At 37.2% G+C, this 17650-nt stretch overlaps 1 protein-coding gene across 12 annotated transcripts in view; it reads right to left on the bottom strand.

Annotated features, from left to right (window-relative positions):
• Positions 1-17650, bottom strand: part of ARL15 (ARF like GTPase 15) — a 508217-nt gene that overhangs the window by 442495 nt on the left and 48072 nt on the right. For 3 of the 12 annotated variants that reach the window (XM_072605638.1, XM_072605648.1, XM_072605640.1), the window contains one exon: positions 11533-11589. The exons of 3 other annotated variants lie outside the window; for them this stretch is intronic. In XM_072605638.1, coding sequence (XP_072461739.1) covers positions 11533-11589 — 57 coding nt within the window. Of the gene's footprint in view, positions 1-5766; positions 5842-9904; positions 9956-11532; positions 11590-13844; positions 13863-17650 lie in introns of those variants that run through there. 6 more of the 12 variants (XM_072605639.1, XM_072605647.1, XM_072605644.1 and 3 more) reach the window with 5 other exon arrangements.

The following is a 17650-nucleotide window of genomic DNA, read 5'->3' as shown; positions in this document are numbered from 1 at the left end:
TTTGAAGGAATGATGAGATGATTTCAAAGAGTTTTGGAGAACATGAACTGGTATAGAATGAAGGAGGAAGAATCAGAATAATTTTTAAATGAGGACAACCACATTGTAAAGAAAAATAACTTGGAAAGACTTAAGGACCCTAAGGACTCCGATCAATGCATATGACCAACTTTGTCTCAGAGGGCCTAGGATGAGGTATGTCATCCCACAAAGCCATAACGGACTCAGTGCAAGAAGAGATAAGGACTTTCGAACATGGCTACTCTGTGGCCAAGTTTTGCTTGCCTGTGCTTATTTGTCACAAAGGACATGTTTTCCCCTTTCAGTTTTTAACTGAGGAGAGGATTTGAGGAGAGGGTGGTGAACAATAGTGTTCCTTCTGTTCCCCAATAAAGAGGGCCAATGAAACATTTTTATAAATGTAGCCAAGAGAACTGAAGTTCAGAAGGAAGCAGAGTAGTAGGTCAGCTTTGAAAGCTGTGTAGTTTCATGTACATATATATATACATATGCATATATACATACATATGCATATATACATGTGTATATATACATATGCACACACATATACATTATACACACACACATCTTCCTTTTGTGTTCTGCTGTGAACACAGCAATGTTCTTTTTGGAGATATTTAGGTTTAGAATAAAAATTAAAATGAAAAAAAATTTTTAACAAAATAAAATGAGGAAGATGGGCTCAAACGGCCTCTAAGGTCTCTTTAAGCTCCACATCAATAATCCTATGTTTGTATTAGGACTGAAATTGGCCAAAACTCCATATGATTACACATCATCATTAAATATCTCCGTCTCACTCTCAAAAAAAATGATGATATTACAACATGGTTTCTAGCATAGGACGTTAGGAGAATAGAATGGTGGTGCTTCTGAAAGAAATGGGAATTGGGAAAGACTTAGTTTGGAGAGGGGTAGGGAAAATGACTCATTCAGCTCTGAACATGCTTGTGTTTGAATTAATGACAGACAAGACAGAGAAGTGACGACATCCTACAGACAACGGGAAACATGGAACTGAAGCACAAGCTAACAGATCTCTAAGGTCCCTCCTTGCTCTCAAATGTTATGATTGTAAATCAAAGGTCAAGTTAAAGATGCAGATTTAGGACTCATTCTCATAAAATGACTGTCATAACAATGGAATGATCTCACAAAGCCAGTGTTAATGAAGAGACTGGCTCTGATACACAGATCTTCCCAAAACTCCAGCCCTCTTTCTCTAACAGGCCCAGACAACGTCTCAAATACAGGATTTCAAAAGCCAAGTTCTTTGTTTTTCTCCCCAAAAGCCACCTAACTCTTCTAATTTTATAATTGTTGACAATTATTTTTTGTGGATGGCACTTCTACATCAAGTCAGTTACCAGTTCAACTGCATAAAACATTAAGCACCCAAATCATATCAGCCCTCTACCATCTAGTCCCAGCCTCCATCTCTCCAGCTTTATCAGTAGGGTTACTAGGTGGCACAGTGGATAAAGCATGGGCCCTGGAGTCAGGAAGACCTGAGTTTTAATCTGACCTCAGATACTTACTAGCTGTGTGACCCTGGGTAAGTCACTTACCCTCTCTGCTTCAGTTTTCTTATCTACAAAATGGGGATAATAATAGAACCTACCACACAAGGTTGTTGTGAGGATCAAATGAGATATCTGTGAAGCACTTAGCATGGTGTAAACACTACATTAGCTCTTATTTTATTATATTACTACTATTATCTTCTTGTTTCAGGAAGCATATTGAAATAGAGGCTCAAAGTCCACTTCTATGTGACCTTAGGTCACATACCCTCTCTACAGTTTGTTCCTCACCTATAAAATAAGAGAACCAACCCCTAGAGTGCTTTCTACATAGAGTTTTTGTGAAGAGAAAATTAAATAATGCAAGCAAAGCACTACTGAGATCTCCAAGCACAGATCATCAGCTTTGTCAGAGAGGTACAGTCCATCTTCTAAGTCAAATTGTACTTGTCTGCCTTCTCTAGACTCCGTTGGTCTGTTCTCACCATTTCTCATACTGTCTTTCCCTCTCATGCTCATCATCACCTACTGAAATCCATACCTCCTTCTCCCTTTAAAGCAGAACTCAGTGGCCATAAGTTCAATAAAGCCTGTCCTAAGCTCCCCTGCCCCCAAGTGAAAGCGATCTCTCCTGCCTTCGTAGCCATCTCCCTAGAAGGATCTTTCTCATTGATCCTACTCTCCTTTGTATCAGTTATCTATGCACTTACATCTCCACCCCCTTTCCCCATGAGACAGGAACTCCTAGACAGTATCTAGATCATATGTCTCTGTATCTCCAGTACCTAGCACATCACGTTGCCTTGCTTAAAAAATGCTTCCTAAATTGTTTGATGAATCAAATGGACAACTTTTTCAGAAGCACATCTCTTCCACAGGATTAGCAACTGGATACAAAGAATATCTTTCACATTTACATTATTATATTATTATATATTATTACATTATAAAATGTCATTGCATGCTAACCTCAACCTTTGGACAGACCATTCCTTTCAGCAAAGTTCCACATCCTTATGGCATGGCATGAAAAAACCCACTAAAAATGGTATTATAACTAGCTGAGGAAAGGAACAAAAAATTTAAACATTCATAAAGACTAAAAATAGAAGTATGTGTGGGTAGTCTCGTTATGTTCTAATATGCTTATGTTTGGGATGGTTAGGGTTTTCATGAAACATAAAATATAATCAGTTTATGAGCTAAAATCAGAGTCATGTGGCCAAATTTAAATAATTTGTCTTGAGGAAGTCATGAAAAAGATACATGTAAAGAAGTGAGGAGGAGGGAGAAGGGGAGAGAGAAAGGTGGGGGGAAGGAAGGAAAAGAGATAATGGCAGGGAAAGGCACAGCGGAAAGTATCATGGCTTTACAGCAAGAGAACCTCTGTCTAAATCCTAATTCCAATATGCCCTACATGACCAGCTTCAGCTCCTTACCTGTAAAATGGAGGGTTGGACTAGGTGACCTCTAGGCTTCCTCCCAGCTCTTCCCTATGCCTTAGCTCAATGCCTGGCACAAAGAAGGTGCTGAAATTCTTGTGGATGGAGAGCAGTATCTTGGAACTGCAGCATTTTAAGCTTACTAACTTAGTATGAACAATACAGCATTCCTAAGGAAAACCTCAGCATTCTATAGAAAGGATAACAAATTAAAGAAAGGAGGCCAGGAGTCAGAAGAGGACTAGAAATGTCTCCATTTAGAACAAACCAGAGGCAACTAAAAAGTGATTAAAAAGACAACTTTATGATAGGGTCACATTATTGATGTTGAAAAGAAGTACAAACATGATGTAATATAGAAATAACTAGCCCCATGTCCAAGCAAACAACACTAGTAGTGCCTATGTGGTCACAAGGCTGTGTTTTGAAGAAAAAGTTAAGTTACTACAGCCTAACATTTCCAAAGAAAGAAAGAAATTGGACAGCTGAAGGCAGGCAATGACTGTCTAGCTCAGGAGCAACTAAACTAACCCCAATTATCTGAAGTTAAAAAAAAAGAAAGGATTCACAAACAGCATACTATCATTCATATTAAAAGGTCGCCTTAACAACAAAAGGCATGTCATACTATCTCAGCCAACTACAGCCACTGAATGTACCTGACATCTTCTGGTAGGAGTATATTTTCAAGAGCTCCCACCTTACCTGTCCTGTATCTGAATTCTTGAGCCCTGATTAATGCTTTTAGCTTATAGAGTAATGAGTCCCGTATGTTTATTAACCATTGAAAAAGACATACTTCCTTTATTTTTCCTGAAACTATTTCCTTCCTAGCATTCTAGAATTTGTTAAGTATCGTCAGGAGTTATCACATCCTTACCTTTAAATTATACTACTTTCTCAGCCTTCATCTTCTTAAAGAGCCCTAATCTTTTTTTTTCAAGAATCAAATGAGCGAATTCCTTACCAAACAGGAAGAGATGCCTATCCTTTAAAATAGGTTAAAGTGACCTTAAAAAAAATATTCTGTTTGAATGTTTTAAGGCTTTTTGGTGTGGTCAGGAGTGTATCTAACTGCTACCTTCAAAGCAATCCCTGCCTGAACTTGCCCATCCTTCCATTTTCAAAGAGAACCAAGGACATCATGTGTGATTTGCATGTGAATTGGATTTAAGTTAGGTAGAGTTGCACAAAGTCATCAGCCTCACTCTCTCTTCCTGAGTTATCGAAGTCCAGTGGCAGGACAAAAGGGAAGACGACTGGTAGTAATTCAAGATGCAGTGGATGACCTCAACACCTCCCATATCTGACCAAGCTCAAAGCACTTCACAGTGCCCGCTTCAACACCTTCATGGCTGCTGGAACAAACTGTTCTCATCTGCCCATTCCACTGGAGAATGTCTTCACATACTTGGGGTACACATCCATCTGACTAACCCACAGATCTGGGGTCTGTCAGTTACCCTCGACCTTATTTAATCCATCTACCCACACAGTTTACCAGGGTATGGCTGCTGCACATGCTGTAGCTTCTTCAAGCCACACTGACAGTTGGGTGAAGATGGACACCAAAGATAGATGGGAAATCCTGAAAAGGGCTCAGCAGGCCCTCACACCAGAGGTGCTAGTCCTCTCTGAACACCCCATACGCTGTCTGAAGTATTTTCTACACAAATTCATTTAAGGATATAAAAAAAAGTAACAACAGGTACAAGTGAGGATAAGAGTCCTGAACTTTTCAGTTAATCCTCATATTACAAACTACTTGATTCCTGGGTCATCTTTGCTGATTTTTACTTTTTTCAACTTTTTCTAGTTCTAATTTCCTTACACAAATTACCCCAGGTGCTACATAACTATGTTCAATTCCTAGAGTCTTCCCACAGTACTCTACTTTTCCCGAAAATAACTACATCCATTATCCCTGATACACAAAAGCCCAATTCAAATTCACTATTTCTTCATTTGTTCAAAAAAAAAGAAAAAAAGGCTTTGTCTAAATAAATGAAGTCCTGACTAGCGAGAATCAAAGTTATCACTAGTGCCCATTAAAAGTTTTTCCAAACTGAAACCAACTGGGTCTGCTATGGAAAAATTATATTTGGAGCAATCTTTTATAAGATATTCTATTTTCATAGAATTTCTTCAACTACAAAAAGTATTATTGATATTGAAGTACATGACAAACATTCCTTCAAAAGGAAGAAGTCAGGTATTCATGTGAAAGCAGGGCCCATAAAAATGCATATTTCTGGACGGAAAATTCCAGTTGTTGAAAAGAATTTTGTTGAGATTAAGTACCAACATCTCTTGACTTCTGGTCCAGTGATCTTTCCTCTATATCACTTTGGAGACATTTCTTCTTTCATTATTCCTTTAGTAGGTGCTGTTAAATGCCTGCCCTATTCAAAAATTTTTCTGAGATTGTCTTATAAAAGATATTAGTGAGGGCCTGCTGGTAAATGTTTAACAATCAGCTTTGTGGGAGGGTGAAGAATGACATGTGAGTATGTTAACATTTTATCCATCACTTTCTTAAGTACAGACAATCAACAAAGCAAATTAATCAAACCCTGATTTGTGGCATTTGCTCATTTTCCAGATGTAAAGGCTCACAATGAAAAATTAACAAGTTCAATCTGTTTCTCGCGTTTCTCTAGATATTGGTCAAATTAACCTAAAAGAAACCCCCCCAAAAATGTGCCAAGGACTCCTTCTGTACAATGAGGAAGATAACAAAGGACATTTTCTCTATAGAGGGCAGGCAGACCTCTACTTACCATCACTGAAAACTGTCCCTGAGCCAAATAAGGAAAAAAGATGGAGAGTGGAGCTTCAAGGTTTACTTGTGAATATTACAGCACTGGAAAGCAAAGATTTTCTTTAAGTTGCCATCCATGTCATATCTTGATTATCTTGAAGTTAAAGGGAAAAAAGATCCTATCTGTATTCCCCAAAACAAAACACCCAAACCAGATTTTATCTTGCCACTATCCAAGTTTCAGTTTCAAAGGGTGGCAGAGAAGAAGTCCTTCAACGTCTCTTCAATCTTGTTCCATATTTTATAGTTACCATTTCATATTTATGAAGAGGTCCTAGACCTCTTCACCCTTGCTGTCCTAAACTGGATTATTTATGAAGCTAGAAATAGTCAATATTAAAAATATATTACTTCTTTCTGTTAATAAAAGCTAACAAGTACCAAGCATCTTAAAACTTACAAAGCATTTTACATATTGTTTCCCCTGATTCTCTCAACAACCCAATGAGATAGGTTGCTATAATTATTTCCATTTTACAGACTGAGGTTCATAAAGGTTAATGTGATTTGCCCAGGGTCATACATCTAAGTATCTTAAGGATTCAAACTCAGACCTTCCTGACTTCAAGATCAGTTCTCAAACTACTATCCCACACTGCTTCCTAAGAAAGTAACAATGCACTGCTAGGTTGTGTCTAAAATCCCTTCTAGAGCTTCCAAAATTATCTTAAATATATTAATTCCCCCACACCTGTTATGAATACTATCTTCATATTCATACATTCTAATTTTCTGCATTCCCCAATTTTAAATGGGTAGAGGATTTATTTTGTTAGTGTTGTTGTTAGGAGGTATATCTATTGTTGTTGGGGTTTTTTGTTTGTTTTTCCGGGACCTGAGATTTCTTTGGCATGAGAAACTGCCAACAAGTAAACTTCCTCTGCTAAAGCTGATTGGCAACTGTTCCAGAACCGAAAGCCTTAGAAAACTGTCCGGGGTAAATAAGTGACTTGACTAAGTGGAATGGAAATGCTACTAGCAGCTGCTGTGGAGGTGTACAGCGTATAGGGTGGGCTGCTGGCAAAGGTTTTTTGATCTGCTTTTCTAAAGAAAAGACAACTTCAAAGGGGTCAGTAATCTTACTTTAATTAAACAATGAGAAAGATATAAAAGTAGAAAGAAGTGAGTATCCAAGTACAGACAGGGCTCCAACTGAACAAAGTAACAGATACCTAATCACCAGATCAAGGAGCCCCAACATCTGGGTTCACAAAGCCAGGGGCCCCTAAACAGCTACCTAGCGTCTCATCTGGCCAAATCACAAAGTAACATTCTTTCCATGAGAGAGTCCCAAAGCAAAATATCAACCTCCCAGTATATATAGTTTTCAAATAATAGGCTCACAGTCAGAAGGCATCACAACCTAGGGAACTCAGTGCCTAAACTGGCCCAGGGAAAAAAGGTGTGAAAGCCTACGTGACTCAGCACAGAATATATCAAGGATGTGAACTGAGCTAGAGTTCAAAACAGCAAGACATCTGTGATGGAAATACCTGTGTACCTTTAGACCTGGGAACACAGCCACTATTCCAAGGAAAAAAGGAAAGGCATGTGGTCACATAGGCCTCATAAATTGACAGGGAAGATCTTATATTCCCTTAACCCATGACTAGGGTCACACAGCCAGAATGTATCAGTATGTATCACAGACAAAACTTCAACCCAGGTCTTCCTGACTCCAAAGCCAACTCTCTCTGTTCACTATGCTAATCTGCTTCTCCCAATATGAAGGATATATAGACACATATTTGTGCATAAGTAAATATAATTCTAGTTCCATCCTTGCTCCTTACGGTCTGAAGTATCCAAGAAGAAAAAGCTGGTCTGATAAAGGACTAATCACTGGTTGGTGACATATCATAAATCTCTGTCTAGGGGCTGTGTCCTCAGCTACAGCAGCTCTGCCCCCACCTGTGTGCCCCCTCTGCTCCCCACCAGCTCTGACTTCTGCCCCATTTTGACCTGGACACCACTTATTCTTGCTATTCTCCAACAATACACAAATCTACTGTGTTCCCTGAAACTGTTTAATTTATCCTTCTATTCTTTTAACTGTCTTGCTTGTGGGTAATTCAACTTCTGCTCAGCTTATTACAGCAGCAGCCCATGTTTCATGATCACATTACTGATAAAGGTGACTGCTGACACAACAGACAGGAAGAGTGTTTCCTCATCTTCCCCTCAAGGGCGGGGGGATGGGGGAAAGGGAGGTGGCGCCGCAGGCGGGGGGTGGGGGTGGGGTGGAGAATAGATGATCAATAACTTCCTTTCTATCTCTAAAATTCTCTGATTCTACAAAGAGTCTTTTCCACAGTGTATACACAGTATCAGCATTCTTCAGTCTATAATCATAGGCAGTATTTGCACAGCCAATGTTCAGGGGTCCCAGTCTGCCTGACAGATTAGTTTTAATCTATATAGTATCAAGTAATAAGTCTTTGTTCATAAAGGAAGATGACCTCCTGATTCAACATCAGAAGGACATGTACTCTTCATTTTTCCCCCGATATCTTGCCATGAATTTTCCATGATTTCTTGCCTGGTTTGATTGTGCCCAGCAGAACATAACAAAGAAACTGATGTTTCAGATTCAACCTTAAGACCTATTAATAACAGCAGAACAGATATAATATGGAAGTCTTGCCTTTTGACAGTAAAAACCACAGCCAACAGGTACATGATCAAACGATCACTAAGGTGAATGTTGAGAATGGCAGCAAGAACTAAACTGACACCTACGGAGCAAGTGGGTAGAAAACTATCACTGCTCTTTATTTCAACGTGGCCCCGACACCCAATTCACAATACTGAGCTTGTGAAGTAAGACACTGAGTCTTAATCTGCTTTTCTCTGCTTATGCTAGCATGGGAAGGAAGATTTTCCTATACTGATGAAATCCGGTCTGGTCTTAAACAAAAAAAAAAAAAAAAAAGTCTGGTAGTGGTAAAACAACAATTCTCTCTTATACTTATCTAGCGCTGTAAGGTTTATATAACAACTTTTAACAGCCCTGCAATAAAAGTAGCACTACTATTGTTATCCCCATTTTACAAATGAAGACGTTGGGGCTCTGAGATTTGTCCAGTTACCCAGGTCACAAACAACACTCCATCTCACAGCAGAGGACCCTCTGACAACCCCTTGTGACACCTGTGACAAAATAATTCATTTCTCTGAGCCTCAGATTTTCCATCTACAAAATGAGAGAGGCAGAGGAGAGGGCCTGAGACGTCACTTCCAGCTCTGAACCCTAAGTGACTCAGGTCTCTTGACCAAACCCAGGTCTCTTGACTATTAATCCCAAACTCTATGGATGCCATAGTGCCTTTCAAGAATTAATGTATCATATTACTTGACAGTTTTCTCATAAGATTGGAGATAGTTTTAAGTTCCCTTATCACCAACAAGTAGCTTTAATGGTTCATAGTCCTACCTGGTATACACCTCAGTCCTATGCTGGCTGAATCTTAACTCCAACAACTGAAAGACTGAATGTCCCTTTCTCTCTTCCACATAATTTCTTCCTAATCTGTGTGCCTAGGCTCCCAGAGCACAGTTACTGTCACAGAAAGGTTCCCAGAGAGGTGAACCAATCTCTTTTTCTACCCAGTCTTCATTACTAGAGCAAACACCAACAAAAGAAGCGCAGATTCCTAATCAATACCTTCAGTAAAAAAGAATCCCAACCTGCTTCCTGTTTCTGGCAAAGAAGCCAACTGTCCTCAGTGAGAGTTTGAAGGGTACTAGAAGGTTCTTTAAGGAAACTTTAAAACTGTCCTCATCAAAACGTTTGCAGTCCTGATACAGGGATGAGGCAAGCCATTCTCCTATAAAAATGGCCTTTAAGGATATCCCTCTTTGCCCTGTGGTTAGTCAAACCCTGATCCCAGAATGTTAATTATAAGATTACCAAAGAACAGCCTAGGTTCATAGCCAGTACTTCATCAAACCACAATTGTAATGAAAAATTTGGCACTCACCTACTTCTCCCTCCTGACAGGCAACCAATGGGGTTTTTTTTAATACCATAAATAGTGTGGGCCCACTTAATAGAACTATTTTTGTTTTTAAAAAATAAATTACTTCTTTGTACTTACATCAAGACACTAGGTTCTAGAGAATATGCATTATCTCCTGTGTAACATTCCCTGCAATTGAAAGATTATTTTTAAATAATGTAGAAAGAAAGTTTTATCTTCTCAAAACAGATGCTTCGCTCCAAAGCCTGGCTTTTTAAAAAAATATATATTTCCATTTAAAGTTCTAAGCTTTAATAACAGAGTAGGTCTGTTGGTTCTACTTTAATTTATATCACTGACAAAATATTAATTATTTATGTTGTAAATTTTCTGCCTGAAAATTAGAGCCTGAATTTTCCTTATATTACTTACAGGAGAAGACCTTTCCAATATTAGTTTGTTTTGGTAATTTTGTAGATAACCTTAGGATGGAGACTGGATAAAAATGCACTGTATATATTTTGCTGAATTTTCATTTTCATCAAATTTTTGCCATTTTATGTGACTATCATGCTAGCAAGCCTTCATATATTATCCAACTTATTTCTCCATGGCAAAATAGCTGTCTGTGACAGTCTGGTCTTTACATACCTGTACTGTATTTATACCATCCAATTTATACCAACTAAGAGGCAAGAATCAAGGCTTTCAAACTGGTTTTTTCTGACTTCTTAATAAGTGTTATTTGATGTGTTGCTGATATCACAGAAGTAAAAGTTGGCTAAACTATCTTGAACTGTTGTGGGGAAAAGGGAGAAACCAAATATAATTAGTTTCTACCACAAAATATACTGGACCACCATCTTTGCCACCTCTTTTGTTTTCTCTATAGAATTTTAGCTTTCAACTAGGGTCAATCATACGGACATATGTTTATTTATGTTTGTGGTTCCTGCCCATCCAGGAGGGCATTTTTCCCCGAGTGGAACAGGCCCGTGGTAGGCCAATGTAACAGATTTCTGCCTGTAACAATTTTATTATATTGACTCACCCTCTAATCTTTCAAAACTAACTTCATATGTTTGGTTCTTCCCGTCACCCATTTATCAAGCTGGAAATAAATGTTACAGCTGCCTTTTGTTTGGAGGTCTCATTGTTCATATAAAAACACTCTCATATCTCTGACCCTGTAAAATTTTAAACTAAAAATATGTTCACTGGAGTTATTAAGTGCGTTAGTCATTCTGGGTTCTGAGTTCTCAAAGGCAGTGCCCAATAACACAAGCTCTAGGAGGGTGAGGGTCTACAAAGAGGGGAAAAGAAGGGGAGAGAAATTTCATTTCCCCCCAGGATTGAGCATCAGAGGTCATGCTTTTTTTTAACCTCATGGAGAATTCTAGCACTACACTCTTTAAGAGTTTCAAGAACACAGTCTTCCAAGCAGTAGAGTTGAAGAACACAAGTTCCTTTTGTAAATAAACGCCTTAAAGACAACTAGCTCTTCTAAAATTCACAGGCCTCTTACCTGCTATGTCATATTCTCATGCACCTCTTTCCCAGGCCTTTCCAAAGGAAAGAAGGTATAAGAAGAAGAAAGGGAAAATTAATTTAAACCTCAGATATGTGAACCACAGCTTGGATATGAGTGGAAGGTGGTGAGTCAAAGAGTAAAGGTTCGTTTAAACCCTCCCCCAAACAGACAACCAAAACAACCTATTCACCTATTTTGTATGACATTTGGTACAGCAAAAACATACACTGCTTACCGTGTAAATGCCAATTCTACAAACAGCAAATGAGATCTGGATACACTCAGACATTCTCTAAAAGATTAAAATAAGAATGAGATTGCCAGTAAGTGTACATACTACGGAATTTACCTCTTTCCCTTCCCCTTCCCTTTACCTCCCACTTTGGAGAGACTGCTATGCTAGAAATAAGTGGTCTACCAAGTGGTTAAGGATATTCCGTACTTTTCAGCTACCTAACTAGGCTAAGAAAATACTAAAATTCAGGGAACAATGTATGTTACTATCATTTTAAAGAATTTTTAAAGAATCATTTTTACAAGGCTAATTATCTTTTAATAGGTGTTCCTTTAAATATAATTTCCCCAGAATGCTACTGTAACAGCTTTAATTAAAAAACATAAACACGACTCTTTGGACCTTTAGTGGGTATTTTTTTTGTAGGGATTCATTTTAAACATTTCAGCCTGCCCTACAACAGGATTTGGCCACTACTTCATAAATACATTTTATATGTCTATGCCTTTAGGTACATGACTATACTTCTACTAATAATTTTTTTTAATTAATCAAAAGTTTGTACATGTGGGTCAAACCTCTTGAAGAGGCCAGTAACCATTACTCTCTCAGAACAAAACAAAACCAAGGCCAAGTAGCTATGAGACAGCAGAGGTAGTTTTGATAACAGAATTGAGCTCACTCCCATGTCAACAAGTACTGTTGGATGATGAAGTCATTCCTCGTAAAACTACTGTGGTGCTTGCTACCAGACATGAGTAATATTTTCTTCTTTCACACAAAATATTCATGTGAAATTAGCAAAAAAAAAAAAAAAGACTCCCTTTTTCTTACTAGCACACCAGTAATTATTTCATTGTATTGTCAACTAAATGCTTCTCTAACCAAATTTTAATGCCACAATCCCCAGGATCAATTATGGTTTTATCTACTATACCACCTATAGCAATAATATGGAATTCCCACCTGGGATTTCCTACCAAAGAATGAAATGCTTTCAAAGAAGCTTTCCTTTTTCAAGCACAAGCAATCAGATCAGATGATTATTCAAGAGGATCGGATCTTATCCTTCAAAACAATGTCAGTAACAATAATGTAAGAATAGTGGAAAAGGGAAGGGAATTTATTGGGAGACATTAAAAAATATATACAGTGGCACTCCCCTCCCCCACACACATACACAATGAAAGTTCAATGAAAACTAGTGTCCAAGATATTTGTTGATCTAAATTATTTAAGCCAAAACTTTAGGTTACCAAAGGTTTCCAACTATTCATTGGTTTTATTATATGATTTAAATCAAATGAAGATTTCATTTTTGACAAACTTCCATTTTTGCGGCATCATCAATGAACTTCCTTTAGCATAAAAGGCTTTTCTGAACTAAAAAAAACAAACTCAAGTAATATTCTAAAGGGAAGGACAGTCAAATCAATGCCCTAATGCAGGATATCTGTATTTTAGAAATCTGAACATCCTCTACTATCTGCTAAAGGATCCCTTTAAATGGGGGTAGAGGGACATACTCTTCATTCATTAAAAGTCTTGTTTCCCCACTTCTTTCCTCTCCCCACAAAAGGGAAAGCATCAATTTGGGGGCTACCAAAATACTTATCCCTTATAACACAATTGCTTTTGTTTCTTGAAAATACCCAATTGTCCCATATGTTCATTCTTACCACCATTTCTTCTTCTGTGAATTACTGGCATTCTGCTTCAGGGCCATCTGCCAAGTCAACTTTCCTACCAATATATTTTCTACATTGGACTCAATGATCAATGCCGAAAGATTTATCTACCCAATAAGTATCTAAGAAAAATGGCATTGTAAGTCTCATTTAGGAATGATGGAAGAATTGGATTTAAAGAGAAACTAACAGTTCATTACTTTCATCAGCATCCAATACACTTTCAAGTATTTGCCTTATTTTTAATTTCAACCCATAGATAACTTTACATACTACTAAGAGGACTAAAAGGATCAATAAATTATTTTTATCACTTTATTAAGTGACTTCTCTTCCTTGATAAGCACAGGCACAGCTGTCTTGGTCTAATTTGCATGTTTTCCACAGCTTCACTACGACTACTGGGTCTGAAAAAGAAGTCAAGGGGCTTTTTCCAGATTGTTCTTTTCTATTAGCCTCACCTTAGCTGAGATCTCTTCCTGCTCAAAGAATGATAAAAAGGATGTAGCCAAAACCAGTTACTAGCCTGCTAAATTTGACCTAAATTGCTTTTGGGGCGAAAATAATTTGTAGAAAAAGGGGGAGTGGGGAATACACTGTATTTGAATTGTTGAATTTACTTACAGTTTACTGCTGTTTTCCCTAGGGAAGTTTGAAGGTAAGCATGAAAGCAAAAAAGAAAAAGAAAAATCTTCAGAAACAACAAAGTTGAAAATGAATATTATTAGCAGAAAAGTCTATAACAACTTAATCCGAAAATATATCAAATCTTAGTCAGCCGGAGAAGAGATTAAAAACATTTCTTCGCCAAGAGAAACAACATACAGTTGTTTCTAATTTGTTTCAAATATAACACTCTCTTTGCAATCCTTCATTCTCGCAATAACCAACGGGGAAACATCAATTCATTCTCTTCCCTTGTGAGGGGAGAAAATGGAAAGTTAACATATAAGATCCGGTAGCAAATTGGTCACTCAACAGTTGGGAAACAGATAACCAAACAAATAATGGTGCATGAATGGAATGAAAATTTTTTGTTTTGTAAAAAAAATGATAAAGTAAATTAATTCAGAGAAAACTAGGAGAACTTATGCGAGCTAATAGACAGTGAAGTTGAGTAGAACCAGGAAGGCTGCTTATAATGATTACAACATTGTAAAGAAAAACAACTATGAAAGACTTCAGAACTATCTAATGATGGACTAGACACACAAAATAAGACATACGTTTTCAGATATAAGTAATGCAGGAATTTCTTTTGCTTAATTATGCTTACTTACTACAAGGGATAGCTTTTTTTTTGTGGGTAAGACAGAACATCTATGAAATATGAAAAATATACATAGAGAATATAGAGAAGTTCAAAGGGGACACAAGCAAGCAGGACAGTGATCAAACTAAGTGTTAATTAAATTTAATAGTTTTTTTAAAAACAAGCTGTAAAAATATAAGATTTAGAATTCTTCAGATTTTTAAAAATTGCTTTTCAAAAGCCTAAGAGAAAGCCAAGAGTGAATGAGGAAACACAGGAGGGAATAAAAGAGAGAAATCGCTCAGGAGGGAGCTTCGTCCCCTTTAAACAAAGACAGGCAAGTTGGAAATCTAATGGAACCATCTTCTATTTCCCCATAGGGCTGACTAAAATTTCTCTGATTCTCCCCATCCCACAGCAAAAGGATATTAAAAGTAAAAGGCACAGGACTGGGGGAATGATCTATGCTCTTGTCAGCTGCCTGATTGCTGGGATTCTCTTTCCTCACTGAATATGACAGAATGAAGAAAATATATTGTGATCATACTTGAGTTACTAAGTCAGCCTTGAAATAAACTCAAGGTAGTGCTATCTATATTAGAGCTAGTCTTGCTCTAGATGTCACTGAAAACATTAACAATGAATTATTTAACAAGTTATTCAGTAAACTAAAAGGATTATTTTTTCCTTGTGGGAAAAATTACAAAAGTTGCTTTTTTTAAAAGTTAATAGCTAACGTGCATCTTTTTGCAGCTCATTTTTTAACTTCTTGAAAATAGGAAAAAGGATGACAATAATCAACACTGACGGAAACATTCTGTATCTAAAGCAAAACTGACAAAATGAGTCTCTCGACATTTTCTAAAAACAAAATTTGCTTTTTTGCCTAGAGTATTTCAATCACCATTCCAATTGTTTATTTTTAACACACAGTACTAATGAAGTCAATTTTACAAAACTGTTTGTAGAGGGAATACTGAAAGCTCATACATTAAACTCAAAATAATTAACGAAAAAATATGCTTATCATATACATAATCACTTGGAGGGGTTCCAGGTAGCTATCTATCCAAAAGTAAACTTAATTTTCTTAAAATATATTCATCATCATAGATGATTATTATTAATGATAATACCAACAGAGAGGCAAGACGAATGCACAGCTTACTTCAGAGTAAGAATGTCCTGGGTTCAAGTGATACTCTGACACATTCTGGCAGATATAAGCTTAGGCAGGTCCTTCACCAATAAACTCCTAGTATTAAGGTTTTGGCATTTATATAGTGCTCAAAGCCTCCAAAACATTTCCCTTTGGCCAATCTTGCAAAGTAGATTATATAGATATTATTGTCCCCATTTCACAGAGGAAAAACAAACTCAGAGAGATTAATTGCTTTGCCCAAGATCATGCAACTAAGAGGTGTTCCAGTTTGAATTCACACCCATGTAATGACTGCCAAATCCACAGCTCTCCCAACACTGCCTTTCTACCAACAAGAGAACTGCATAAAAGCCCTAAGCTTTGTACCAAAAAAGATGAGAGCAGTGCAAAAGATGAAGTAGGAGAAAGTCTCTCTTTTTTAAAAAAATCAGATGTACAGTATTTGGTAGGTGATAAAAATACAAACATATAGATAATGCATGCACATATACAAATATTTACATAAAGACAGATATATGTACATATAAATATGTAAATATATATAACTTACAATTTCATAAATATAAACATGGACTATTTTTCTAGAAAATATTCTGATTTACTTAAATTTTTCTGCCCCACTACCTGGGGAGTTTTAAACTTTGTGCACTCTGTCTTATCATTTGGTGGGAGGAGGTAGTTTCTTTTACACATAAAGCCTCATACTCTTGCTCTGAAGCTCAAGAAAAAAATGTTATTGTTTTTCATTTGGTTCCTGTTAAGTTTATGTGTCCCCTACTGGATCACTGCCTTGGCAATGAAATTATGAGCTAAGCCATATGGGATTACCTAAAAACGGACAGGTTATAGTGGACAGTTCTGACAAAAAGTGATCCACTGGAGAAGGAAATGGCAAACCACTCCAGTATCTTTGCCAAGAAAACCCCATAGACAGTACTAAAATGATAAAAGATGACTTTGAAAGGTGAGCTCTTTAGGTCAGAAGGTGTCCAATATACTACTGGGGAAGAGCAGAGAACAGCTACAAGTAGCTCCAGTACTAATGAAACATCTGGGTCAAAGCCAAAAGGAAGTTCAGCTAGATGAAGATGTGTCTGGTGATGAAAGCAAAGTCTGATGTTGTAAAAATCAACACTCCATAGAAACCTAGAATGTACAATCAATGAACCAAGGTAAAACTGGATATGGTCAAACAGGAAATGAAAAGATTAAACATTGACATCTTGGGTATCAGTGAACTCAATGGGCAGGGATGACTGAATTTAATTCAGATGATCACTACATACACTACTGTGAGCAAGAAGAAATGGAGTAGCCCTCATGGTCAATAAAAGGGTGAGAAAAGCAGTATTGAGGCATAATCTCAAAAATGACTGATATCTATTTAAATTCAAGGCCAACTGTTCAATATCACTGTAATACAAGCTTCTGCTCCAACTGCTGATGCCAGAAGCTAAAGTTGATCAGTTCTATAAAGACCTACAACATCTTCTAGAAGTAACACCAAAAAAAAAAAAAAAAAAAAAAGATGTCACATTCTTCACAGGAGAATGGAATGCTAAAAAGGAAATCAAAAGATAATTGGATTAACAGACAAGTTCGGTCTTGGAGTACAAAATGACCAGATTCTCTTACTTGTCTCCTGAGGAACTTGTATGTGGGCCAAGAAGCAACAATTAAAGCCAAACATGGAATAACTGATTGGTTTAAGACTGGAAAAGGAGTTTGAGGCAGTATATTGCCATCTTATTTAATTTTTATGCAGAGAACATCATGCAAAATGCCAGGATGAACAAATAAAAAATTGGAATTAAGGTTGCTAAGAGAAATACCAACAATCTCAGCTATGCAGACAATAACACTCTGATGGAAGAAAGTGAAGAATTAAGAAGCCTCTTGATAAGGGTGAAAGAGGCAAGGGTAAAAGCTGGCTTGAACACTTAACATTAAAAAAATTAACATCTTGGCAATTGGTCCCATCACTTCCCGAGAAACAGAGGGAGAAGAAATGGAAGC

The sequence above is a fragment of the Notamacropus eugenii genome, chromosome 4, assembly GCF_028372415.1.
Source record: "Notamacropus eugenii isolate mMacEug1 chromosome 4, mMacEug1.pri_v2, whole genome shotgun sequence".
NCBI classification, from domain to species: Eukaryota; Metazoa; Chordata; class Mammalia; order Diprotodontia; family Macropodidae; genus Notamacropus; species Notamacropus eugenii.
The sequence above is the reverse complement of the archived record's forward strand: the minus strand, read 5'-3'. Positions and strand labels throughout refer to the sequence as shown.